A 27,947-nucleotide genomic window follows, 5' to 3' on the forward strand; every position below is an offset into this window, starting at 1 on the left:
GTTTCATTAAAGACTGCCAAGACCTGTATTTTATGAGATTTTGTCTGCAGGAAATGAAACAGGTAAGAAACACCCTGATACAACAAATAAAGACCAGAAGGCACTGAAAAGATTGGTGTAATGATAGATACCGTCGTGGTTTATTAGAGGACTTGTGGATGAAAGAGAAGGTGAAGGACAGACAGTCAGTCTTGTTGTAAGACATGGATAACTACCTTCATTTCAACACTGTCGACCTGTAAAGACTGGCATAATACAAAGGCAACATGAGCGCTGAAGTGACCCCACCTAAACAAACAGGGCTACCATGTCGGCATCACACGAGGAGGGAGCCTTTTCAAAAGAAGGTATCAATTACAGTCTTTGAGGGAGAGGGAAGAGGAAGGCACTGAGGAAGAAATTCACTGTTAGGCAGTAGTTTAGTTTAAAGGGTTCATTTTGAAGCTTAATAGGGGTTTAATAGTTACCTCTCAAACATGACTGAAAAACAGACACACCTGAAAATAGAAGTTGTTGTGACGTGTACCCAACCCTGATAAAGAAAGTTCAACTTTATTCTGATAGCTTTTCTCTTGAAATGCAAAATAAAAAACTTTATTGTATATTATACATTATTGTAATGTTTAAAAAGAGGTGGGTGCAGTCTTATATCTTTAGCTAAAATATGTCAGTGTTATTGCATTGAAAAAAATCTCTTGTAGCCTACTACAGGAATTGAGAGAGTTCAATTTAGGAAACAAGCTAGTTAGCCAGTAAGCTAACCAGTTAACAAGAGGAGCAAATATATGTTCCCAGGGTCCTAATACTCTTCCAAATAGTTAGGTAATTTTGCAAAAGAGCTGGCTATAGTCTAATAGCTTTAGCTAAAATGTTTCTGTGTTATAGCATTGTCTTGTTTTTAGCTACAGTCACTTCTCTGAAACAGGACTTGTAGCTCGAGAGAGTTCAACTCAGGAAACAAGCTAGTTAGCCAGTAAGCTAACCAGTTAACAAGAGCAGCAAATCTAGGTTTCCTGAGTCCTAATACTCTAACAAACATTTTAGCTATTTTACAAAATAGTCGGCTAAAGTCTAATAGCTTTAGCTAAAATGTTTCTGCCTAACAGTAATGCCTTTTTATTAGCCCCATAGGCTCTTCTACAAAACTCAAATGAAAGCCGGAGAGACTGCAACTGAGGTAACAAACATGTTAGCCGGTAAGCTAACTAGCAGTCTAGGAGGAATGTGTCTATCTATGCTCTCAGGGTCTTATGTTTCCCAACTCAATATCATCTTTAGGCCTATATGACACATTAAGGAGAGGGTTTAATGTTCTCAGCATTATTTTGAAGCCAGGTGTTTCCTTGGTTACATTTTTGGAAACCATTCACCAGCGATGTAAAGCCTACTGATGTTATACTCCTTCAAAACTACTCCCTCAAATGTGCAGGCAAGATCTTTCTCTAGACTTCAGCCACAAAGTACATTGCTCAAATTACTATACTATCTCCATTTCAAAGTATGAATGACTTTTACTTGTTATAGATTATTCTATTCACTATTACTACTTCTACCTAAGTCAAGGCTCAAACAATTTATTTTCCATTACTGAAGGCAACAAATACTGATGTTACCTCCAACTACACAGGAGCTAGGTGTGTGTTTCTCTGCACACTTACATGTGTTAAACTGCACTGATCAGAAAGATGTATGACCAAGACTTCAGCGACTCACAAAATCCTTTCAACCACACTTCCTGCTACTGAATGCTCAAACTGAATATTTAACAATAATTTTCCTTTCTGAGCTAATATTTAAGGAACCCCTCTCTCTGTAACACCATGCCTGTCTCTCTGCTTTGCTGTGGGGTTTTTGTTTTGAGTCTTGAGTTTCATATTATGTTTTTTTGTCTTGTAGTGTGAAAGGGAATGAGTCAGAAAGTGAAACTGATCTCATTTCTCTCAGCCGCTGATACTCATGTACAGTATGGCCTTGTTAGCATCACAAAGTAGTCTTAGCTCGCCATCTAGTGGTGGAAAACGTTGCATACACCATGCTGCAGCATCTCCGGGAAATCAGGGCTTTCTGGGACTTTTTTGATGACAAAGAAGACAAACATCTACCTGAAAACATTTCATTTGCCCATTGATGAAAGAGGAATATTTCCAAATCAAAAGATTTACAGAGAGCAGACATTTTGCTTTATGCCTATTTTGATATTATACATCACAACACACGTTAGTGCTTATAGGAAGGAAATAGATAAGCAAGTGAAGTGGTAATAATAATAATGAAAATAATAATTATTTAAAGAAAATATTAAAAAAATAAAACATCCAGGTTCAAATACATTTCAATCAGATTCACCAATCACAAGTATTGAGGAAATGAATAAAAAACAATAAAAAAAAAAAAAGAATTAAATAATGAGTATGAGAAATTTCATTTTTTTAAAAACTGACATTTCTAACCTTTAAAGTGGCCTATCCTACCTTTCAAAATGATCAATATGACTGAATATTTCCATTTCTTTTAGCTATTAAAGCTTGCATCTATATTTCTTGCAACAAAAGTAATGTCATACTTATTAGTTTTGTGAACGTTTTTCTACCAAACATGATACAAATTATGGTATTCTGGAAATTATAAGGCTTAGTATAATCATTTAAAATAATTCAAAGGACGAGACAATGCTTAATTTGACAAAATTATATGTTCCCTCCACTGCTACAGTCACAACAGAAACAAACAGTGACAGAGCATCAATCAAACCATGAATACGGAGCTGAACCAGGCTGGGAATCCACCCATGTGATGACGTCACGGGGCTCTGACAAGCTGGTGGTGCCGGAAGAAAAGATGGCGGATCATGAGGAGCAGCTATCCGACGAGGAAAAGGTAAGATGCCAATTTATTCACCAGATACACCTCAGTGCGGGATGTTATTGCTCGGATTTTGAGTAGCATTTGAGTCCGTCTCTCCGTGCATCCCGACATCGAGCGGCGTAATTAAATGTGTATAAAATCCCAGGCCTCAGCACAAACGGCTGCTGCTTCTGCTCTTATTATTTTTAGCTCAACTTCCGCTCGTTTGCGATTCTCAAACGGAGGCTCCTTGTACGGTCCTGACTCAAAATAGGAGCCGTGTATGTATAATAAATTAACCTAAGCTTACCTCCGACGCCCGTTTGGTTCTGTGGACATGTCGTTTCTATCCTGTGTCTCTGGTTGCTTGTGTTATGGAAGTTTTCATACATCAAAGATCGCTAGCTGTTTAGTTTAGCATAGTTAGCCGCAGCATGCTAACAGATAGCTTGACTTACTAACACGCCCTTTTCGCTATTTGATACCGCTTCCCTGTCCGTGCACAAAAATATTATAAGTTTAGGACCGTCAAATTATTTAACACAGCGCAGGATTCAAGTGGCATTTTGACAGCAACCATAGGCATTGAAAAAGCTAGCTTGCTAACCAATGTACCTCTAATAAGTAGGGTTTCAGTCAGTAAAAAGATGAGTGGAACTATGTGCTCCAGAGTTTAAGTAACGACTTTCAAGAAATGAATCTCTATTCGTATGTGCTTTTTACATTTAAAAGTCTATATATTATGCTCACAAACCAATTATTCATTTAAACTATTATGCAAATTAGGAAGTGAAGCACACACTGAGCTTTTTCCACCAGGCCATAAGACTTTTAAATAAATAAAACTTCATAAACACGCAGTGCAATTCAACCTCCTTTGCAGTACACACTTTACCCTGAATGTATATATTTGTATATTTTTATATTTCTGCCTGCACCTTAAATGTATATAATGTAGCTATAGATGTATATTGTACATTTCCCCGTTGTGGGACGGATAAAGGATTATCTTATCTTATATTAGCTCTAAATGTAAGTTTTATTTTTTCCTCAAATTTTCTTGATTTTTAGTACTGCTTCCCTATTTTGTTATATATATTTTATTTTATTATAATTTATGTCTTTTATACTTAATATGTACCCTTTTTTAAATGGAGCCCCCCGGCTAAAGAATTTCACATAGTTGTACTTGTATAACCGGAGTGACAGTAAATATCTTCTTGTAAGAGTCTTGTAAAGCTCTCACTGCAAGCAGGGTTTACACCCCATTACACCCCTGCTAGTGTCTGTTCATGTTCTCATTTCCTTAAAAGAGCATAGCCACGCAGCCAATACCCTGAGACTACATGCTAACCACAACGATCCTCATTGCACTTAAAGCTCCTGTGAGGCGTTTTTTGCTGATTATGAAACAGACTGAAATTAATTCTGATGACTCTATATGACTTACAAAAGCAAACCAGACCATCAGCCGCTGGCGGGGGGTAGGTGTCAGCGAAGTGATTATCTGCACGCAGCCTTTGTTTACATTTTCCAGGGCAAAAACTACCACTTAACAGGACAGAATCAGCAATGAGATAAGAGGTACATTTTTGTCCACAGGGGTCACCAAAATCGGCACAAACAGAAAGTTCCTCACAGGTGTTTAAAGTAACGAGATGTAATGTAACTCAAGAAATGAATCTCTATTTGTATGTGCTTTTTTAAATTTAAAAAATCTGTATATTATGGTCACAAACCAATATTAACACCCCATTACACCCCCTGCTAGTGTCTGTTCATGTTCTCATTTCCTTAAAAGAGCATACACACACAGCCAATACACTGAGACTACATGAGTGTTCAACTGCATATGTCTAACCACAACAATCATCATTACACTTCATTTTTTTTGTCCTGCTAATTTGAATGGATTTGATTTTACAACCTTGGATTCATTTTGGTGTCTGATAAGTTGGCTTGCCTCTTTGTTAGGTGTATTGGAAACAACATTGAGAGAGGCACATCACTCTGATAACTGCTGCATGCTAAGACTATTTAAATGCCCAGAAAAAATAACTTTAATTGATTAAAAATTAAACATCTATGTAGTGCGCATACATGGGCGTATGTGAATACATGTGTTGCAGTCAGATTTCCTAGCAAGCTTGTTTATATCCCAGTAAACTATTATGAGCATTGTTCTTAAGTAATGGTTGCCACTAGGTTATGTAATGCACCATTCAGAGTTAGAACAAGGCCTGGTTTTATTTCGATCTGTTCCACATCAGCCTGAGTCAGAAGTTTTTAAGAGTCTCGGCAGCTCATTGACCTGAGGGTGTGACCGCGTCATGCTCTTCAACACACAGGCATCAGCTGTTAGCTAACCTTTTCATTACAGGACCGGGGTGTGTGGGTGACAGTGGCCTCTGTGTGATTTTTGTAATGAACGAGTGTCACCATAGATCATGTTTTTAGGTGTGTGTTAACTTACCGGTGTGAAGCTGTGGTGAAACTATAGATGTTGATGCTCCCATATCTCTTGACCACATTCGTTACTACATTTGTCAAGCCACGTTCACTGCTTTACCAGATTTTACCTGGTTTGAGGGTCAAGATTTTTAAGGTCTAAAAGAATGATGGTTGGCGACCTGCCAGGCCGACTGGTAGAGAACAGGGCACGGCCAGTATGCATTACTTTACTCCTGGAGGCTGTTTCATTTCCTTCTTGATCGGTTTGCGGGCCAAGTGCGTTACATTATGCTTCCATCCACTGTATGTTGCCGGCTGTTAAAAGCTCAGCATTTCCATTCAAACACTGCAATTGCAGTTTGTACTTTTAAAGCCGGCCCTTCAGTGCATTAGCTCAGAGCAATCAGCCATCTGCTCCAGCCCCTCAGCGTGTTTTTGTGCAGCTTAGATGGGGAGGAAACAAGGATTGGGTACAGTGGGTAAGAGTTTCCAAAAATCACAAGTCAATTCTAATTACTCTTTCACTGTGATTTGTGGAGTAATATGAAAACTCGAGATGATTTTGGGCAGCACGCCAGAGAGATCAGCCTCAGCCAGATTCTCCTCAGCTGATGGTACTTTCCTAAATTGAATAACCAATCTGCAAACTGGCTTCTGACTCCCTATGATCTGACATTACTGTGATGACTGTTCAAATCTATTTAGGAAGAAGCAGCTCTGAGAGACCCTGTTTTGATCAATGACTTTAACACAGGACATGTCTTTTTGATTACAGGACTTTGTCTGTGTCAAACACAATAAATAGTTTCAGGTTTGTCTCTGTGAAATACTCTCGTAATGTGCCCCAGGGGAGTGAGAGAATTCTGTCCTGTTGCTGTTGTGTTTGTCAGCGTCTCTTTGCTATTCCAAAAAAAGAACTGAGAGCTCCCTGATAGGAAGTGTCTAGCGGTACTTCCATTTGTAAATGATTAAACAGCCAGAAGAGTCTCTTTACTCGTCTTTTTGACTCATTCGGGAAGCAGCCTGCAAGCTTCCTGATTACAGCAGCGAAACCACACATGGGTATTACAGGAAACTGCTATTACTCAATACGTTTGCAGCCAGTTCCTTGTCTGTACTTCAGTGCCTGGACAGATACCAGAACCAGAAACTAAGCCCTACTAACTTTATGGTTTGAGAAACATCCTAAATTAATTATGTGAAACTTTGCAAAATCCACTACCCACAGCCTGCAATTATAAGCATGTGGCAGCTTTCTACCCTGACCTACGTAGGCTAGTCTACATAATATAAGGGCTGCACAATCAATTAAAATATTGTCAAAATCACAATAGGGCCTTGTGTCATTTCTAAATTGCAGACAAACATCTGAAATCATCATGATTTTAAAATTGTTTACTTAAAAAATGATCATTCTGACTGAATGTGAATCTTATTGCAATCGTAATATCGGACTAATAAACTACGCAATGATTTCCTCCTGTATTTTGCAGCCCTACAATGTGTATTCACACAAGTAAAAGCATTTTTCTCGCTTTTTTTAATTGGTGGTATGTTGGAAATGATGAAAAGCTGAAGTGTCTGTGCTATGGTTCCTTTTTCAGAGGGGCAGACCTTTCTGTCAGGAAGAAATGGTTTACTAAGAAAACGTAATCTTGTTAAATGGCTTTTTTTTGAGAGGGGAATTAAGATGGTATATTTACAGGTTAATTCCAAATGACCACCCTCTAGACTTGCAGACAGATTCCTCGCACACTTCTGTCATACTATGGAGTCTATAATGTCGTCACGTCAGGCTGCGAGTGTGACAGAATGCATGGATATATTTGTGGTTGATGGATAGGCTAGGACTTTATTTCTGGCGAACATGAGCCAAAGTTTTTAAGAAACAAAATGTTTTACTTATTCCTAATCAAATCCTTTGTTGAATTAGTGTGCAAATACAAAAACTACTTCTCATCCTTATTGCAATGACTTTTGGAGAGTTAAATCAGTGAAGCCTGGTGAAGTCTGCGCCCCAAGCGGGCTCTCTGGACGTCTGCAGAAATACACTTGTGGCCTGGGTACGTTGTGGGTTTGGACAGCCCTCAGCACGAAAGCTCCCTCAAAGTTCCCCAGTCTGCAAGAATGGTGAAGTCCAGACATATAGATTGAGCTTTAGTTCTCCCCAACTTTTATTTATGTGATGACATTTCAATGACGTAATGTTAATGGTATCTTTTTGTGTTTATTTGATCAGTTTTTGATCAAGGGATTTCTAAATAGTGCATAGTGGTGTCGATAAGTTTCAGAGTTTCCTTGTTTTAGCTGTAGTTTGTAAGCAGAAGAGATGCTTCTGCAGTCAAATAACGTCCTAAAGTTTGAGTTTGTTTTCTTGCCAGACTATTGACGATAATATGTTGGGATTTTAGGACTAAAATGGCGTGTAGTGTAACAGCTGTCAGGAGTACTGAGACACATTCTGTTGGTAAGCAGAGATAATGAGGAAGTTGAATAAATGTTCCCTTCTTAGGTTGATCAATAACGAAACATCAGACCTGTGCTACTCCTTTTAAGTCTTGTGAGTGTGTGGAAGTGTGCAGAGCTCCAGACTGCAAGCATTTAGTTCTGTTTTGTAACCATTTGAAACAATGCACTATGCAGTTAGGACCGTACATGTGCCTTTATTTATTAATGTGTTTGTCTGAAGATTGATTTAAGTGAAAGATTAACTGAATGACTAATTTGTTGTCTTTTGACCTTTCTCACTTGTTGATGACAGGGAGGGAGGTGGAACTAGCTTGAACTGTGTGTGTAAGCGTGTTTGTGTGGAAAAACAACAGTGGAGGTTGTTTGCTAACAGTTATCTCACAATATATGTGATACGGCAGTTGCTTCAGAGAGGGTCAAGACAACTATTTGACTCAAACAGCAGATAAATTCAATGAAGCTTCTGATTCCCTGCATATCTGTAAGAACAGAGGTGGTTCTTCTATCACTACATAAAGAGTACAAACATCAACAGCCAGCTGGCACAGCTGCTGGTAAAGTTAGCTTAACAATTAACTTATTTAATGTCAGAGATGGTAAATAGTGCTGCTGATAACACGAGGGAAAGTGGTTGATTCCTGCTCAGGTTATTAATGTTAATAATGCATGTAGTCACTGTACAGTAAGGGCCAGATCAGACAGAGCATGTTTTGCAGGCTGTAAAACATGAGGCGCACCGCACTGCCTTTTTTGGTGAAGCCTAAAAAAAGGCAACCACTGAATCATTAGTTGTCATTAACCTAACTGATGTTGTAAACTGACTGAAGGCCCGCCTCTCCTTTCATTCGACTGGACTATGAGAAAAAATGCCCATGACGTCGGGCGCTTGGAGTTGAAGTTTTTTTCAACTCGAGGCGCTCAGAGCGTTTGCTCAAAAACTCTAGGTGCACCAATCGGAAAAACATGAGGCACTCTGCAACGCAAAAACATTGCGCAAAATGCGTCCCTCTCATTGAAAACGACTACAAAAAAGCCGCCCCCAGCTGCTAAAATGTGTTCTGTCTGATGGGCCCTAAGCGATGGAGGAAAGCATCCGTCAAATCCCATTTACAAAGAATGACAGACCAAGATATTTAGACTACATATAGCTCTGGATCCCTACAAACATTAAAATGGCAGAAACATTTATGTCAAATATATTAACCTCAAATCAGCCTTAAACCTTGACTTTATTTCTACACATTTTCGGCTCTAAATTACATATAGATACAAAAGTTTGGAATTACTCCAGATGTAAAGCCTGCAACATCGTCTTTCAGAGCAAAAGTGCCACATAATACGTCCACCAAAGGTGCTGTGATGCCACTGACAGGTTGCGATTGTTATTGTAAGTGTCTGACAACATTACAGAAAGGATCAAAATAGAAATGGATCTTTTGACTGAGGGAAACCATGTTTTTTAACCAGTAACAGCAGTAAGCTAAATCGTTCTCTCCAAACCTACCAGACTCCAATGACAAAAACAGTAATTTTACCCCACAGAACAGGTGATTTGCTGGTCGACTGCAGCCCTGCATTGGTTTTTTGTGCTATTGTGTGTTGAACCCCTTTCCCACCTAAATTTAGCGTGCCGACGCATGTTTTTTAGACCTGGGAAGATCCACTTACAGATGCTGATTGTCGCTTTTCCCGTTGCCAGTGGAGTATACTCCTGTCACTCTCTTTCCTGCTGCGTCACAGACGTGCCGGAGACAGGGTTAATAAACGGTGAGGATGTTACGCTGGTTAGGTCTTTATTGTATCTATTACTCATTCAGTCTGTTTATCAAACTAGGCGCAGACAAATTTGGAACGATGTTTGAGCACTGCTCGGACGGAGTCGGCGGAATTTGTAGCTGAGATGACGAGGAGTCGCAGAAGTTACCGACGGAGCATAGCATCGCACTTTCCCACTAAGCAAAAAAGCCGAGTGTTAGCAGTTGTTAGCAGTTCTTTTGACCAGTGAGAAAGTGGCTTAACAGAAATATTGTGTTAACCCTGTAAAACACCAAAGTCACACAACAAACAACAACAAACTTAGATTCTGCAAGATAAAATAACACTTTTTGTCAGGCTGCTTGGCAGAAAGCACGATAACGGCTGTTTCTGTTTGATTAAAAGCCTCTTACTCTAAGAAAAAGTCTGAACACTTTTGTACCCATAAATCATTAGATCACAAACTATGTAAAAAATATTGGTCAGGTTTAAAATACCAAAATTCCCCATCACCTCTATTGACTTTTTTCTATTACAGTTTTAATGTTTTACTGCTGTTTAGGCTATTAGGATCATAAAGAACCCTCAGATAAGGTTCATACTTTTTGGCTTACACCTCCCAACTTGCCCTGTAAGTATCACTTAGCTCTGCTTGGGAACAGCTGTCTTAAGACCATAGGGATATAGCAGTGTTGAATGCTGAAAACTTGGTGGCATCTCTGAAGAATGCAAAGACAGAGGAGCGCTGTCTGTACGTGCCTGCAGCGGTGCAAGAGATCTGGAGATGAGGAAAGCATGTGTTTCTGTCGAAACTCTCAGGCAGAGTACCAAGCCTAAAGAGACCTAAGTTGGTGCTTTGTTTAAAGGTTAGATAAGGAAGTCTTCTTAGCTGGGTCTTAGGACAGAGAGGACTCGTGTTATTCTTCATACGACCATTTTTAGAGTCTTTAGAGTTTTGTTGCATTTTACATTTCTGGATCAGTAACAAATGTAATAAATTGAGCTTTAAAACAGATTCCAACCTGCTATGTGTCGATTTGTAAAGACCCATGGATTTACGCTGCAGTGCCCGCATACTGTAGGTGGTAATACAAGCCACTGGTATTCCATGTACTGCATAGCTCGCTGCTTGGGGTAAAGTGACTCTAAGAGTGCAGAGTGAAGGTGACAAATGTGCACATGTAAAGCAGATGAGGCAGCTCTGCTCAGGTTCAGCATTTATGCAGCACTGTGAGAGTCTGCAATGTCACAGGTTTGATCCCTGCCAAAGTGTCCGGCACGTGTGTTTCTATTTGTGCCAAAATGTTAGCTGATTAATTGATTATTATATGTGTCAAGTGAGCAATTGTAAGATGTCCATTGTAATGCGCTTTTGACTTGTGATGGGCATCTCTCACTAATTTTTATATTTTATTGGCTATTTGAAGGATTCAAAAATGAGCATCCAGCCCTAAAAAAGACAAAAATAGCAGCAGTGCATGTCAATAAACACAAACATGTTTATGTTTTGGCCGTCGCCTGTGCTTGATTTTTGTTACAACAAAGCTAATGAAGGAAAATGCAGGCACACTGATATGCTTATCGATAGCAGGACCCCGAATTGAATTGAATCAAAATCATATCGTGGTAGACTTTGTGATATAAGCAAACGTCGTCATATTCTCGTCGTATTTTGGACTCTGTACCGCTCTGAGCCATTGTCTGCAGTGAAACGGTAGTATTTCACTCCAGTGTCTCTGCTGGGCCGTTCCTTTCAGAGGGAGGGGCACAATGCACTCTGGGTGTTGTAGGAGTGCAGAATGGGCGAAACCACGCGCTGTTCCTACAATTTTCTCCACAGCTATAGCGCCAATTTCAAATATTATTGCTTCTATCGATTACACAGAACACCAGCTTTGACTGACAGTGGCTTTTTCCAGGGGAGAATTGCTCATTTAAGCAGAATGAAACTTGTGATTTGAACCCCTACCTGATAAAGGAGTTTGGTGTTGCCTGGAAAAAGCAGAAAGGGAAGTCAGGTGAGGGGGCCTGATGTTGCGAGGGTAGAGGGCTCAGTGGTTGATAACTGTCAGCCATTGGTGATCGACAGTGGCATCAGTCAGCTAAACCGTATTACCAAGCAGGTTTGAAGTCTCCAGAAACTATTGTGCCAACTTGCGAAATCATTACTATATGTTAAACCCCAGCTAGCATTTTGTCAACCAGCTGGCACTGCTGTTAAAATTACATTACAGAAAGGTGCTACAGGCTTCTACTCTTGGTGGTTTATTTCCAATATCCCAGACGATGGCTCTTCAATATAATCTTGAGCCGACCAGCAGCCACCTCCTCATTTAGATTAGCAGAGGATCATTTCTAGTTAGCCTAAGGCTGCCCACAAGTCCTCCTCCTCTCTCAGCCATCACACTATTCATAAATGATTGCACCAACACCCCAACACATCACCCAACCCCCCCAATATTCACCCACATCAGGCTGGTTTCCTTCTAAACCCGGCCCTGTCTCTCCTGCTTCCCTTCAAGGCGCTGGGACCCTCTGTTTTCCCTCTTCTATCTAGGATATTGAAATGGAGGCATGCCAGGGAGGGGGATCAAACTGGCGCAGCTTAAAATGCCCACAGGCCAAAATATTGCGTCGGTTTATTCCTGCTGTGGTTCTTTTCTACTATTATCCTAATTTTCATGGATCTGGATTGGCACGATAAAGCGATTTCGATTCCAGGATTAGGATAAAATGTGGTTTCTGTGTTGGGGGGTGTTGTTTGGGATTAAGAATGGGTGCTCCCTCAGAGGGTGCAGGCTGGATGGTGTTTGGAGTGTGTGTGTGTTGCAAGGAAAGGAGGCGTTTCAGGGTAATATGAGGATGAATATACAGTGAGCAAGTGGAATGAGAAGAGACCAGCTGGTGTCTAGGCCAAGAGAGCACAAAGACACAAGGATCCCACACTAAAGGGAGTGTCTATGTCCCGTGGTCTTTGTGTGTCTGTTATAGTGTTATTAATCCAGTTCTTGGTTAGCTGAAGCCTGCATGCCAGCTCCTTCCACTCCACCTCCTCAGAATCCTTAGAAAGAGAGACAAATTGCTGTGGCAGATAAAAAGCCTCTTTTTCCACCTAAAGAAAGACTAAATCCATGACAATTGAGTCACATTTAGATAACTGTCACAAATTCACACAAACACACGCTAAAAGCAATTTTCAGCCGAGCTTGCTTTCTCTCCATTCTTGTGAAATGACAGAGCAGTCAGTCCTTCTGTATCCCTACATGCACATCACTTTGTGGATGTTGTTTTGTTGAAAAATGTCGTTCAGCCTTTCTTTAAGGCCTTAAGATTCATTTAAATGTCTTGTTTTGCGAACAACCAAAGATTTGGCTTCACTGTCATAGTGGAGGGGAAAAAATTAGAATATTTACGTGTCAGGAAATGGAATAAAAAATGTTCACCTTCTTTTTTCCCTTTTAAAAATACTTGGGCCTACTTAGTATACAATTGTCAAAATAGTCAGCCATTAAATTTATTGCGGACTAGAAATCCACTAATTGTTAAAGCTCTAATTTCAACAAATCAATTAATTGACTAATTGTGTCAGTACAATCCGAGATATTCACTATTCATCACTAAATTTTCCATGAATGATCCTAGGATGGGTAAAAAAAAACATTAAAAGTCTTAACTGTTTGTTGGTTTGCAAAGCTCAGTCAGTCAGACTACTTGGGGAAATGTACGTAATACCACAGCGATCACGAAGCACTTTGAGTTACTTATAAACATTCCCACAGAGACTCTTTGCCTCGAGCTCGGCCTTTAATGTAGCTCGGTGGCAGTCGGTGCTCAAAACTTGGTCTCAGAGCTCCAAAGTGTCCCAGAAGCCGATGTCCCAGCGAACAGAGTGCCGGTGGAAGACACACTTCCTCTCCTCGCTCTATGTTCAAATTCCTGCTCTACAGTAATTACGTCTACAATATAGGCCACGACTTTTTTTTACATTTGTCTGCTGTTTGAAGTTTAAAGTTATTTGTCTGCTGGGGTTTTGTATTCTATTTTGTCTCGGGGAAGGCTGTACATAGATTACTTCTTTGTAGAAAGCTGGTAAGTGAGCGCATGAGATGTTCTACTTCTTCATCCTGTTTGCGCAGTTGGTTTGTGGTTCCTTCACATGCTGAAGTGTCTTGCTATCCAGCAGCATCTAATCGTCACTACAGCAGTAGAATAATGTTTAATACCACAATCGGTAACAAGACTGGGTGATATATCCAAAAATATCACAATAGTTTTTATCTCTATTGATCTATATTAATACATATCGCAATATATAGCTTGATAACACTTCCTATAGAGGCTAAGCCAACGCTTTAAGCCGCTGAGGTGCTACACTACGGGTTACTTGTTTGACGCACCTTCCCCAGGTCTGATGCATGTCCGTTTGATTAAAGTCAGAGAGACAAACTTTTGCTTGCAATACTTCCGTTTATTTTCTCTTCCTGTAAGTGTCCAATAAACTCAAAGATACAAAACAATGCAACAAACATCCAACAACACGAGTAACTGCTGCCACCAGTAGCGTGTGTCTGTCTGGGTGTGTGTGGTCAAAAACTGTTTAGCTTCTGGGTTGAACACCTGACCAGACAAACAGTGGTTCCCATATATATGCTCCGGAGTGCTAATTGGCTCCTACACTTCCAGCTTGAAACGTATCCATGTAACAGCCTGAGGCTTGAAGAAATCAGTCGTTTTGAATATTCTTTATAAATTTGGATAAAGTTTTCTGTCAAAGATTTTAAAGGCTAAATTCTTTTTTCAAAGTAACTCTTTAAAACTACTGAAAAAAGCAGTTCCAGGTTTGAACAAAATCAGTGTCTCGATGCTCTTCAGCAGACACAGGATGTCCGGAGGGCCTGCGAGCCGAGCGGCCGCTTACATAAGCTTGCTTAGTTTGTAGGGGCTCAGCTTGTTTTTAGCACGGGATTCCTTCAGTGTTTCACATTCACATGTTTTTTTAACAGAGACCGAATTATTCACAGATGTCTCCTTCTGGTAATTAAAACCAGTATCCAGTGTCTTCAGCTGACACGAGGTGCCTGCTCTTTCTCCCGTGTGCCATATTTCTCTAACACTGATTTTAAAGGTAGCGTCACTGTAAATAAAAAGCGACTCTGTTAAACCTTTAAAAACACATAAGAAGAAGTAAACAATTGATTTCTTTTCACTTCATGTTTAATTCCTGTACAGTGATTGAAGACAGCAGGCTGTTGTCTCAGTGCATTAGTAGAAGTGGTTTGAGAGCTAGAGGAAGTATAACGTACTACTTTACTAGCTTTTAACAGTCAATGTCTTCCCCATAATCAGCTAATGGAGTATCCCTCTCTTTCTCCTCCTCCTCTTCCTTCTTGCGGTGATTCATTTTGAAACACATCTCACTCCCTCAGCTCCATCTCAATCTCCTCTCGTTTTCTTTCCTCTTCATGCACCATGAAACAGTTAGCGCTAGAGGTGGGAATTGCAGGGTAACTAACGATACGATACAATACGCAATGCGTGGCCTAAGATACCGATAACATCACAATACAGCGATTCTGGGATATTTGATATATTTCAATACAGACATAAAATGATACATCACAATAACTGGATAACTATTAATTAATTTCCGTTCATGTTGCCCGTTCACAGAGCTTTGTTTTTCAGTTTTTTAACTGTTTAACTGCTCGTTTCATTTTGCTCTCCTCTCAGGCTCAGCTCAGCTAATGACAACAAAAAGTGTTTCCCAAATACACATGTATATTTAAAAAAAGACACAAGTTTATTAACTGTTTAACTGGTAGTATTAATCGGTTAAAATTCTTTACGGTCGGTTAACGGTTAACCGGTTAAAGTGCACATCCCTAGTCAGGATGATGATATATTGCTGTGTTGATATTTTGTCCCACCCCTAGTGTGAAATGATTACTGTGCATTTTTTTTACTGGTCTACAGGAGGCTACATATATAGGTATAACATAAGTCTGCAAGTTCACACAGTTGTTTATCTTAGTCATATTTAAATATTTGTGTTTGGTGTTATTCAAGCCAATATTTTAAGTTTGCAACGTCTTTTAATCTGTGTTCATGCTAAAGTTATAAGTCAAAGTGTAAAAAAAATGAAAATGCTTTACGCGAATAAAACCTAGAACAGAACTTTTTACCTGCGTCAATGTCACGGATGTGATGAGCTGACGGCCGATCAGATAACTGATGGATACATTTGTTTGGCTGACATGTAAACCTTCTTCCTGGTTCAGTGACCGGGAGATGCTCTCTGCATATGGAAAGTCTGTTTACACTACCATCGTCTGTAATGAGGGAGACCCAATGCAAATTAGGCTTCCCACAGGGATTCCAACTCACAAACACAAACACAATTCTCCACCAGCTGTTTAACAAAGTGTGTGTGTGGCGTACGCTCACAAAAACACACACCTCCATTGTGTTACGAATTGTGGATCGCTGAACATAAGTGGGTCATGATGCTATCTCTCATGACAGAGGATTAGGCTAATGCAGATAAACTTTGATCTCAACATCACACACACACACACACACACACACACACACACGCACACACACACACACTCACACACACGGTCCTCCCCAAGTGCCTTCCTTTCTCTTAGCATTGCTCATTAGCAGGAATCAATCTGCAGCTCTGCACAGTGCCAGGGCACTTGTATACACACTCTGCTAATAAGGGCCCTGGGGACAGACACACACACCCACAGTTGCACACAAATATGAACACCTTCCCTGAAACGCCAGCTTGTGAGATAGGGGGAAACCTGGCGGAGCCGCTGTCACTGACAGAGAGAGGTAGAGAGATATAGACGTGGGGCAAGAGAGAGAATGAGCACTAGAGTCCTCAGCACATTTTTATGTCCTTATATGGTTGTAAACCACGCGGGGGAGGGAGGGGCTGTCGTCTCACTGTCAGTTTGACATGTGACCTGGAAACAGGAAGTGTTGTGGTGAAGCAGCAGAAGAAGAGAAGTGAGGAAGGGGAAAATGATTGCTCAGATGTGCTGTAGACAGAGAGAGAAGTTGAAGCGCGTCACTCCACCCTCCAGAGCAGTGACACAGTAACATTACACCCTCTGTTGGACACATAGATCCAGCGTTGCACTGTGATGTTTTTATTTTATTTGATGTGCTTGCAGTGAGGGCTGCTAAAAGTTCAGCAGGCTCGTAAAGGAGTCAGAACTTTATTGCATGATTAAAAATGGCCTTTTAGTGGAATATTGAGAATTTTCTTTGACATGTGGTCATAAAAAGTACACAATGAAACAAATGATCTAAATATCACTTGTACAGCGTGACTCCTGGGATTTTTATTTTATTTTTTACAGATTTTTCTTTGGTCTATTTTTGCCTTTAATGATAGACAGCTAAAAAGAGACAGGAAATAATGAGAGAAAAAATTGCGGGTTGACATGCAGCAAATGACCAAGAGCAGGAGTCAAACCTGCGGGTATAGCCTCTGTATATGTGGCGCCTACTCTACCCACTGAGCTCAAACTCCTTGGATTTTTGAGACCAAAATATGGCCGTTAATTTTCAAGCACAATTTTTTTTTTGGTTTTACATTAATGGATTATAATATAATGGATTATGCGGAATAGCAACAGTTTCTTTATGTTAATATTTTTCTTGTTTTTGTGCCTGATCAGTGTTCTCCAGTCCTGACCTGTACCTTGTGTTTTTTGTCTGCAGGTACGCATAGCAGCTAACTTTGTCATCCATGCCCCGCCAGGAGAGTTCAATGAAGTTTTCAATGGTGAGTAGTTCACTCTTCAGTCAGTCTACTCAGTGTTTATGTGCTTAAGATAAATGTTTAGGTTGCAGCCACTGTGCAGCAAGTGTCAATCTATGTGGAAAGGAAACACTTCATTTGGACTTTGAATATGAACATAGGCTCCACCCACTGTCAGATGTCCCAGTCTCTTGTGGAGCAATTTAACATGAAAACAGAGCTACTTTTTGAGTTTTATTAACCTTATTAACTAACTAACAAACAATCATTAATAGAGCACTGAATAAGAACAGCATTGAATAAAAACAAGTAGAACAGGAACTGAGGCAACACTATCATACATTTAATCAATATACCGTGAGAAAGAAACAGAACAAGAATTTAAAACTCTAACTTGGTATATATTAAAAGTACTTGAAATGAAATGGTCAGGAAAGCGCTGACTTTGGAGGAATGAGTGGAAAAGTAATGGCATTAACATTGCACTGCTATATTACAACATGCATTGCCACCCACCACTGTCTTCCTCGATGCTGCCAAAGGGTGGTGCCTATAGTTAAAGATGTTCTTGTGGCGTAAACTGGTGCTGAAATAGAAGCATCTCTTTTCATATCGTACTTTATTTACTTTTACTTTACCTCTGAGGCCACTGAGAAAGCAGAGCGAGACTGTGATGTTTTGGCCAAGCTGCAGCTCACCCTGCAGCGCCAGTGTTGACACCACACTGCTAAAGTAGTGCCCCTCCGGAGAGTGTGTGTATGTGTTTTGGCATCTTTAAAGTCTCGTCCTGCCTCGATAAATGTCGTCACCTCACAGGAGTGCCAGCGGGCTGTCTGTCTGCCTCTTATCACAGCCTGACAGCCACACACACACACTTACACACACTAAAACACAGTCCCCTCTTGCCACTTTGTCCCCTTTCATCTCTGTGTGATTTTACAGCCTTTTCCACTGAGCTAATTTACCATGTCTGCCTCACTACCCTGGCAGATTGACTGCAGGCAGCTTTGTCTGTCATGTTGGTGTGTCTGTCATGGTCTTAATCTGCTCTAACCTGTCTTCTTTCTCTTTTCTGCTGTGCTCTAATAATCTCACCATTTGTCTCCTCAGATGTGCGATTGCTGCTCAACAATGACAATCTTCTCAGGGAAGGTGCAGCGCAGTAAGTATCCCCTCTTGATATAGTTCCAGGTCCTAAAACATGTTTTTTTATTTGTTAAAATACTTTAAAAAGTAAGAGAACAAACAGACATACAGACAACACAGCTAGTTTTTAGCAGAATACAGTGTTTGTGCCAGCTGTGTTTATTGTTTTTCTGTTGATCTAGCGGTCAATGAAAAGTAAAGTCTTAAATTTAGTCTTCATGCATACTGCACAAACACAGTCAGCAAATATCCCATAGACGTTTTTTTTTAAAAGTACTGAGTTTGAAGTGTCTGCAGTAACTTTTTGTCTCTCTCTGCAGTGCATTTGCACAGTACAACTTGGACCAGTTTACCCCGGTGAAAATCGAGGGCTACGAAGAACAGGTAAAGTGATGGCGACAGCTTAGAGGATAAATAAAACGGGAATGACACCAAGTGTCTGAATCTGCTGACGGCCACTTTCCTATTGCACCTCATGCTCCCCAGCACTCTCCTCTTTAACATGTTGTTCATTCAGTTCATGTGACATAAGAACCTGTTGATGCTGCACTGTTTATCCCTTCTCACTAGATACTCCTTAATTATAATGTGTAATTTTTAGTTATTTAATAGTTTGGCATACTAAAAGGGTAGTTTCAGGCCTCAAAATAACACATTTATTTGGGTAAACGTTTTGATAATTTGAATGCAGAATTAGTACTGTAAAATCCGGTGTATAGTACTTTTTTTTTCCATCTAAAAAGTGGGCTGCGTCCTATATACAGGTGCGACCAACCAGTAAAAAGTGCAAACAGAGGTGTTTTATTATAATACGGGATTTTACCCAGACGATAGCGCTCTAATCTAGCTAAAACTTCGTCATAGACATGCGCTGTCATGATTGCAAGTGCAGCTGCCATCCTCACAACTATCAACATTATCATAGGCTGAGCTCAACAACCACACTGGTAGCTAGCAGGAGTTCAAACTCGACATAGTGAAAACAGCTGGTAGGCTGTAATTTGTGTGTGTTTTGGATGAGTTTCAAATGAAATGAAATTGAAATAGTTTTGGAATAACTTGTATACAGGTTTTTATTAGTAAATAGCTATACCCCCAAAAACAGACTCCGGATAAAACAGTAATTGAAATGATAAATATTATAACTCCAAACACATCACTTCAGTCATGACTGTACATTGCTATAGCTTTTGCACATCAATCAATAACTTCAAACACACAGGCAATTCCAAGTACTTTACAAAGGCAAAGAAAAGCATTAGACAAACAGTGAACACAAGGAACCAAAAAAACAATAAAGATAGCATATGATTATTTGTTGAACATGAGAAAGAATGTAATAAAATATGTTGAATTCACTGAAATACAACAACGTTGGGGTGCATACATTTAGAACACATTGAATTAAGGGGGTCATAAACACAACAGTGTTAATTTCGTTAAAGAAAATCGAAACGATCTTCTTTCCATGACGAAGACGAGATGTTGACGAGCTAAAAATAGATCGCTGATAATGATACTCTGACACATATGTTCCGTTTTCGCTAACGAGATGAGACGGGACTAAAATATTAGCGGTGGCTGTCGGATATTTAAAATGCGTATTTTCCCCCCTGTGCGTCTAATCTGTCTGTCAAAACACAGGCAATTAATTCCTGTAACCGGGTAACTCGGTTGGAGATAACGGGTATCTCAACGGTGGTTGTAAACTTTCTGCTTCAGGCTTTGTGCACGCTCACAGAAAAAGGGGCGTTTTACGCGTCATGTGACGCTTCTTCGCACAAAAAGGAGCGATCACCAGCTGTCTGCTTAAGTCACACTGTTTACATGAGTGATCTTTAGATGCTGTCCTCATCCTTCTTTGACTGTATGGATGATCTGCTGAAATTAAAGTGCCAATTTTACCTGAAGCAAACGGGTAAAAACGAGAAGAGGGAGACTGGAGGGGGGGTCATATTTTCTCAACAGAGGAAACGTTATACTAAAAGTAATGACTAAAAAGTGATGACTTTTTATTGACTAAAACTGGACAAAAATGTTTTGGGTTTTTGTCGACTAAAACAATAAAGGGTAAAAGTGACTAAAATGGGACTTAAACTAATAAGCATTTTCGTGTTAAGACTAAGATTAAATCTAAACTAGCTGCCAAAATTGAACTGAAACAGCACCAGAGATACAACAAACTAAGATTACACACTTAAAACACAGAGCACGTAAACTCGGTGCTAAAACCAGAGAAAACTCAGTTTGATCATCAATTAACCAACGCATCAGAAGAAAAGTGTGTCTCTTAAAGGCAGTTTTAGTACTCCATCCATATGGGTCTAATTGTCACGTGTTTCACTGTAAATGCTAGCAGTAAAATCCACAGTTTAACAGTGTGTCTTTGTACTGGTTGTACTGGTTTTGGTGCAGTTTTCTAACATGAAAACTTCAGTAAAAGTAGAAGAAGTAAGGATTGAGAGTAAGTTGTTTTACACATATTTCGTTTAACAGTGTTACCCAGTTTGCATTAAAAAAATACAAACGATAAAAATAAGAGACGATAACAGAAAAAAAAATATAAGCAGCATAATAAAGGTACACAGAGGCATGAAGAGAAACAAGCTTATTAAGTTTGTTATAACACTAATATTATGGTCTCGGGGGCTTTGAAGCAGAGACGGGGTGCGTTGGATTAAAGGATCAAACGAGTCCCAGTGTTCCCCTTTGCCTTCACAGGAAACAGGATCACAAACACGTTGTTATTGTAATGTCATTGTGCTCGCTGCCTGTGAGTTTCTGTGTTGCTGAATGAATGTGCCCGTGTGTGTCAGCTTCAGTAATGATTGCAGGATCTTATGTAAAGATGTCATCATGTCCCTGTGTTCCTGCATCGCGGGTTGAAATTCCCCTGTCTGAGACCCAGCAGGCTGAGCTAAGTGTCGAGGTGGAAGACGCGAGATGGAAAGATCAGGCTGACGTCTGTGTTCCTCTCCTCCCCGCGTCACTTTTCTTTTTTTGTGCCTTGTTTTTCTTTCTCTTGTTGCATACATTTACCCTTTTTTCCTGCCCTCTGCCATCACACTGTCCCTGTCTCTTTCCCACTTCACTTCCTTCTGTGTCCATTCATGCTCTCTCTGTCTGGCTTGCCCTTCTTTTTCCTTTCTCTAACCTGCTTTCTCACTCTCCTCACTCCCCACAGGTCTTAATCACAGAGCATGGTGACCTTGGTAACGGCCGGGTCCTGGACCCTAAGAACAAGATCTCCTTCAAGTTCGACCACCTGAGGAAGGAGGCCAGCGACCCGCGGCCCCACGATGTGGATGGCTCCCTGGAGGGCTGGAGATGCGCTGTGGACTCTGCCGTCAGGGCCTACGTCAAGGAGCACTATCCCAATGGAGTCTGCACCGTAGGTTACCCAGCTCACGTTATAACACACTGATGCTCCTACTTTCAAACCGTTCACCCCAAAGAAGTTTTTCTGAACTTTATTAACATCAAATAAAATGCAGTTTTAGTACCACAGTTCTAGCTGAGGCTTTTGCCTAGTAACACAAAATAAAATTGATGTATATCATCTTAATTAAACCATAGGCAAATCAAGGTGATTGAAGTTACACTTAGGTGTTCGCTTAGGTTTTATTACTCAGAATTGGTTAGTTTAAAAGTGAGATTGGGATGTTAGGTTTGACTCTCATTACTCACTCGAGTTTGTATGAGTCACTCACTAAAGAGTCGGGTTTTCGAGTCACTTGAGTCAGTTACCCAGAGCTTGAATCCCCCACCGGCCCAGTAGCCCATGGAGCATGCACGCTCTCTTTTGTCGTTAAAGTCGGACAGTGTGCTTAACATTCGAGTGATTCGTGGCGTGTTGGGAGAACGGGTACTGAGTGAGTGATTCATGTAACTCGAGTCAGACCTTCAGCTCAGGGCAGGGAGCGAGCTCCGGGCACCGGATTGCGGAAGCGAGTAACGAGTTGATACGAGCGCCAAGGTGGTTGTTTTTCCTCACAAATTCACAGTTTGCAGTGGCTAGTAGCAGGTAGGAGGGGTGAGTTAGTGTAGATGAGGTAGAAAGAGTTGTTTGTTTTGAACGATTGACTCATGACTCGCACATCACTTTTGTTATCTGATATGAAACAACTTGGATCGTGTTTTATGGTCGGTGGCAACTGCTTGAATTCTAACTCCTTTTATCACATCAGCATAAACTCTACCTCTGTATCTAATGTGGTCATACACAGTTAGCTAAAACAGCCAATCACAAGTCTTTATATCCAACCCAATATAGAGCAGGAAGTATTGGTTGGCCAATATTTAGACATTGGTTGCAGTGGCTTGTTGCCATCCCAAAAGAGTCGTTCTGTGAATGTGTTGAGTGTGGTTTGTAGACCTAAACACAACTCATCACATGTTGTATATTAGTCTCAGTTGGAGGTCAGCATGAGCTTTATTTTGAATCTGTTAACCACAAACCGCTGTCTCTTTCAGTTGCTTCGTAGGTGCGGCAGTAAAGAAGAGCTGGGCCATTAACGAGCAGAGAAATGTGAGAAGAAAAAGGTCTTAACTTATGAGATTAAAGAATGTTTTTTTGTTGTTCTGCCTTTTAGATTTATGGGAAAACCATCGACGGACAACAAACCATCATCGTGTGCATCGAGTGCCATCAGTTTCAACCCAAAAACTTCTGGTATGTTTGCAACATTTATTTAATAACCAATATGATTGTTTTCCTTTTTGCACACCGTAAATTGTGACAGCAGATATTTCCAATCTTTCTAAGGCGAACCCATTAAGCACATGAAGGATTACGCTGATTCCAGATTAGCCTCTCCACTTACAGGATGGACTTAAGATGACCGTAGATTGTTGTTTTTACTTAAAGCGAGATTCTCCTCTTGAAGATAAACAGCTTGTGATCATTTCTAAATCACTGTTCATTTGTAAAAAGATGCTGTGATACAGATTCAGTTTAAGAAGCCTGAAATGTTGTTTGATTTCTACAAGACGCTCTAAAGGCATCAAGTTAATTAGCACTTAACACCACAGTGTTTACTGTTGGTCCTCATAAGCGTTGCTGAGCTGTTTCTGATCGGGCTAATCTAATTGGATAAGAAGTGCAACAATCCTCTTTGCTGCTGGCTTCTTACTGGGCTTATGGGTTGTTGAGTGTAATGATCCCCCAGCTCCTGCATGTGCTGGCCATATTTTAGTAATGAGCAGCCTGTTGGGCAGAGCTGGGATAAGATTGTAAAACTGTAATTGAAAGAGGCATTAAATTACTTTTCCTCTAGATGTTTGATTCAATCTCTGCATTTGCACATAACCAACAAGATTAAACAGCCACAGTTGCCTCTGTTTCTTGGATTAAACCACTTCATGGATTAGATGTGGCATCAAGAAATCAGGTTTTAAACATTTTATTACTTTTAAAAGTTTTGGAAATGAGACAACTGGTCAATCCACTCCTTATGTGACACACACCCTGCAGTGTTTGTCTCTATTTGCATATTTACAAAAACTTCGCAGCTTACAAAGTGTGGTAAATATTTGTGTTTCCTGACACAGTTGTATGGCTTCTTGTACAGCACAGTAACAGTGCACTTCCCTATCTGTTTTATATTGTCAGAGCTATGGTATTTAGTGATGTAATTACATCTTCCTCTCTGCACAGGAATGGACGCTGGAGGTCAGAATGGAAATTTACCATCTCCCCCTCCACCACTCAAGTGGCAGGAATCATGAAAATCCAGGTATTTAGTTAAAATCTTCCACAGACCATATGTAATGTATGTGCAGGATTTACACACATCCAGTACACACTGTAATGTCAAGGCTTTTCCCCCCCGAAAGTCACGACACGATTAGATTAAAAGTTTGGTCCTTATGTTAAATATAATGAGGATTTTTGTCATGATAATTCACCTTCAAAGAACCAAGACATCCTGTTACTTTTCTGCTACTACTACTTCACTACTTCACCTGTCTGTTATTCGTCATTATAATATATTTTTATATAATTATGTTTTGGATTTTGTTGTTTCACTTACACAGCTTGTTCTCCTTTTCTACATTTTTTAATTGTTTTGAGTTAAAGTTGTAATTTCGAAGATCTCAGTTTCGTTCTCTTTGGCGGCACCTATGGTGATAAACGGTAATTGCGGGAGCACGCTTCCCAGATATCCAGACAGTGTTGCATGTGTGACGTCCACGGTTGGCTCCGGTTGTAACTCTTGATTTTCCTGGCTGACGGTCGCTTTCCTTTTAGACTGTTTGCTTCATCTGAGCGTCGAGTTTGTTTCTTTTTCTTTCTTTTTTTTGAAGTTGTATCTGTAGTCATCGATCTTTTCTTTGTTTATTCAGCCATAGTAGATTACTGTTTACTCGCAGAGACCGGAAAAGAAGCTGCTTAGCTGCGCCTACCCTCTCTGGCAGACCAACCACTGCTGGCTGATGGAAAACGCGTCACTAACTGGGCGCCGCTTGTGATTTTTTTCCGCAAAAGTTGCACCAGACACCCAGTCTGTAATACTGCAAATGCAAAGTCTTTCATCAGTGGGCCATAGGCTCAATCACCATCGTGTTACCTTATTCGGCGATAGATAGAGACTTAACAGACATTTATTTACATGAAAATCTTCAAGATTATCACTTTAAAGTGTGATTTTTATTAATGCAAGGAAGAGAAACTGATTCTTTTATTGTTCCAGGTTCATTACTATGAAGATGGCAACGTTCAGCTGGTGAGCCACAAAGAGGTCCAGGAGTCCATGTCAATTTCTGTAAGTGTATAACCTCACATGTTTTTATTTCAGTGCTTTGACAGATGAAGGATTTTGATGTCCTGTGACCACAGCCCAAATAAAAGTTCCATTTAGGCTATACTGGTTTATTATTTTACTCTTGTTCACCAATCCAACCTAATTCTTGTTTTACCTCCTAACAATTATAGACTTCTCAACACCTCTGGACATTAATTGTGTACGTCTTGTCATCTTTCAGAATGAGGCTTCAACTGCAAAGGAGTTTGTTAAGATCATGGAGGCTGCAGAGAACGACTATCAGGTGTGACATTGATGTTCTGTGTGGTGTGGTTCTGTTGTTTTTAACAGGAAGATGATTGTAATCAGTGTTCCTTTTTATCTAAAACTTTATTTGGTGCATTAATCAACTGACATTTGAGGTGTGAGATAGGCAGATGGGTAAAAATAAGACAGCGTGGAGAGTTTAACTGTTGTCAGGATTAAAATACTTCACTTTCAGCCTGCAAACCTCCACCACAGGATTTTCTTCAGGGTGTCAAGGTTTAAGGCAACAAAACATAGAAAGCTGAGTCATACTGATAAATTTAAATGTCGCACTTTCATGAAGATTCACTCACTTAAATAAACTAGAAACCTTATTTGACTTTTCAGAACTTGCAGAAAATCCTGAAGTGAAAGCATTTTTGAATCGTGACTTTGTAGAAAGTATTAACTGAAGAGTATGAGGGCCAGGCATAAAATACAGAAACCTTCCTCCTCATTATAGTTCTTGTTTTGCATTTTGAGAATAAAGTCTAAGGTGGAGAGAGTAAAGTCAAACATTCTGTGTGGTTGCATGTATAACAAAAAGTAAATAACAGTATTCTTAACATTTTGATTTTATTCTGAAAATGCAAAAAAACAATCCTCCTCTGATTCACTTTTTACTTATTTCTTGCCCTAAGAGACTTCTGTAATTATCTGAAAACCAAATGAAGTCTTTATTCTTCTAAGAAACAAACAATAAAACTCAAAGATTTAGTTTAAAGGAGAAATGTGCCCCTGGAAAAAGCCCCTGTCAGAAGAAAGCTGGTGTTCTCTGTAATCGATAGAAGCAATAATGTTTGCAGCCTACATTTCAAACCTGACGATTTTGAACGAGACATGACATCAGAGGCAGGCTTCCTAGATTGAGGAAGTGTAGTTTAGCAAGCTCCCTGGCCTCCGCCAGATGACGTGTTTTACGTCGTCTGGCGGAGGTTTTCCAGGGCACATTGGGGAGGCAGATAGCGTCCTCCAAAGGAACAGAGTGAAATTGCATTTTTTTTTCGACCATAATGGCATTAGCTCCTCATAATAGCATGATAGGACTGAGGTTGAAAATCGGCAAACTGGCCCTTTAACAACTCCACATTCAGCATCTGGCAGCAAAAGTATTTTTTTGTACTTATCACATACCAGGACGTTTTAGGAACCTGGAGATCATTGAAATTTCTTTAAATTTATCTGAAATATTCTCTTATCTCCCCTCTTATCTCCATTTTCTGTATTTCCTATCAGACGGCCATCAACGAGAATTACCAGACCATGTCGGACACTACCTTCAAAGCCTTACGCCGCCAGCTTCCTGTGACGCGCACCAAGATCGACTGGAACAAGATCCTGAGCTACAAGATTGGCAAGGAGATGCAGAACGCTTAAAAAAAAAACAACAGAGAACATAACAGACAACTCCTCCCCACCCCCACCCAATCCCAAACAAACGTTGCATGACTGGATAGTTGTATCGTCTTTGTACAGAATTAGAGAAACAGGGACAAAGAAAGGTTTGGTCTCACAGCCGGATGTCACATTACACATTGGATGTCTACTTTTATTGTGTTATTTTTTGTTTTTATACAGACACTGATAACTCCTCTGTTTATAAATCTATGGTGATAAAAGATGATCCAAAAATATAACTTGACATAGGAAAGGGGGGCGACACTTGTATGCAAAAGCATCCTTAAAAAAAAACCAATATCACGTGTGCAATATTTATTATTAGTGAGACCACACCTTTTATTTGACCTGCAGAAAAAAAAATGGTTTGAATTTGCGATGATGGTGAAACAAATCTGCATCTATATTTGACTGAAAACAATGACTCCCTTCACGGTTAATGTCCCATAAGATCAATGATGGAAAAAAAAAAAAGTTGTTTGTGTTCATTGACTGGTATCTTCGGCACAAACAGTCACCACTGTGAGCCACTCAATGTTCTTGTCCCCTCATTCTGGTACTTCCTCTCACCGTGTGTCCTGTACGTGAGTTCCCACGCTCACAGCGCTCCTGGCTTAAATCGCCTTTTTTGACTTGACATCGTCCGGACTCTCACCCAGCGCAGGGAGTCCTGTGACCACTTACTTAACAAGCTTAATTAACAAGTCATCAGTCGCTAAGTAATGTGCATAATGTCCAATTTACAATAAAATCAAAACGTATCACTTCCTCCTCCAGTGCTTATTTTTATTAAAACAGAACCTGACTGTATTATATAACAAGGCACATTGTAATATATACCTGTATGAAACATCCTGTCTGTCAGTTTGGTGGTTTATTTCCATGAGATTAATTGTAATTCAGTCACAATTATGTTGCATTAAATGACAAATTTTCTATTTACCGACTCACTCATCATTTCTGATACACGTTATTGTGATGCAGGAATGAAAAATAATCAAACTCAAGAAGAGAAAAGGTTCTTAAAGGTCAAAAACGTCACAGTGCAACTGTTG

The 27,947-nt window shown here is 40.0% G+C and overlaps 1 protein-coding gene across 1 annotated transcript; it reads left to right on the plus strand.

Moving 5' to 3' along the window:
- The first annotated feature begins 2,793 nt into the window (after positions 1-2,793).
- LOC138612887 (F-actin-capping protein subunit alpha-2) lies at positions 2,794-27,830 on the plus strand. The gene is made up of 10 exons (XM_069686398.1): positions 2,794-2,877; positions 17,260-17,323; positions 18,410-18,461; positions 18,766-18,829; positions 21,630-21,836; positions 23,038-23,117; positions 24,102-24,180; positions 25,138-25,209; positions 25,430-25,492; positions 26,731-27,830. Exons 1-10 carry the CDS (start codon positions 2,794-2,796, stop codon positions 26,869-26,871), a joined length of 906 nt encoding a protein of 301 aa, XP_069542499.1. The 3' UTR covers positions 26,872-27,830.
- Positions 27,831-27,947: the final 117 nt, after the last annotated feature.

The sequence above is a fragment of the Semicossyphus pulcher genome, unplaced genomic scaffold, assembly GCF_022749685.1.
Source record: "Semicossyphus pulcher isolate SPU_LCO1_2020_fin unplaced genomic scaffold, fSemPul1.0.p SCAF_8, whole genome shotgun sequence".
Taxonomy (NCBI): domain Eukaryota; kingdom Metazoa; phylum Chordata; class Actinopteri; order Labriformes; family Labridae; genus Semicossyphus; species Semicossyphus pulcher.

What these genes read in the sequence shown, in the direction of transcription:
- LOC138612887 (XM_069686398.1), top strand. Translation starts at nt 2,794, where the DNA reads ATGACGTCACGGGGCTCTGACAAGCTGGTGGTGCCGGAAGAAAAGATG. An exon ending in AGCTATCCGACGAGGAAAAG is followed by an intron (nt 2,878 to 17,259) that starts GTAAGATGCCAA and finishes TTTTGTCTGCAG; the next exon opens with GTACGCATAGCAGCTAACTT. An exon ending in CAGGAATCATGAAAATCCAG is followed by an intron (nt 24,181 to 25,137) that starts GTATTTAGTTAA and finishes TTATTGTTCCAG; the next exon opens with GTTCATTACTATGAAGATGG.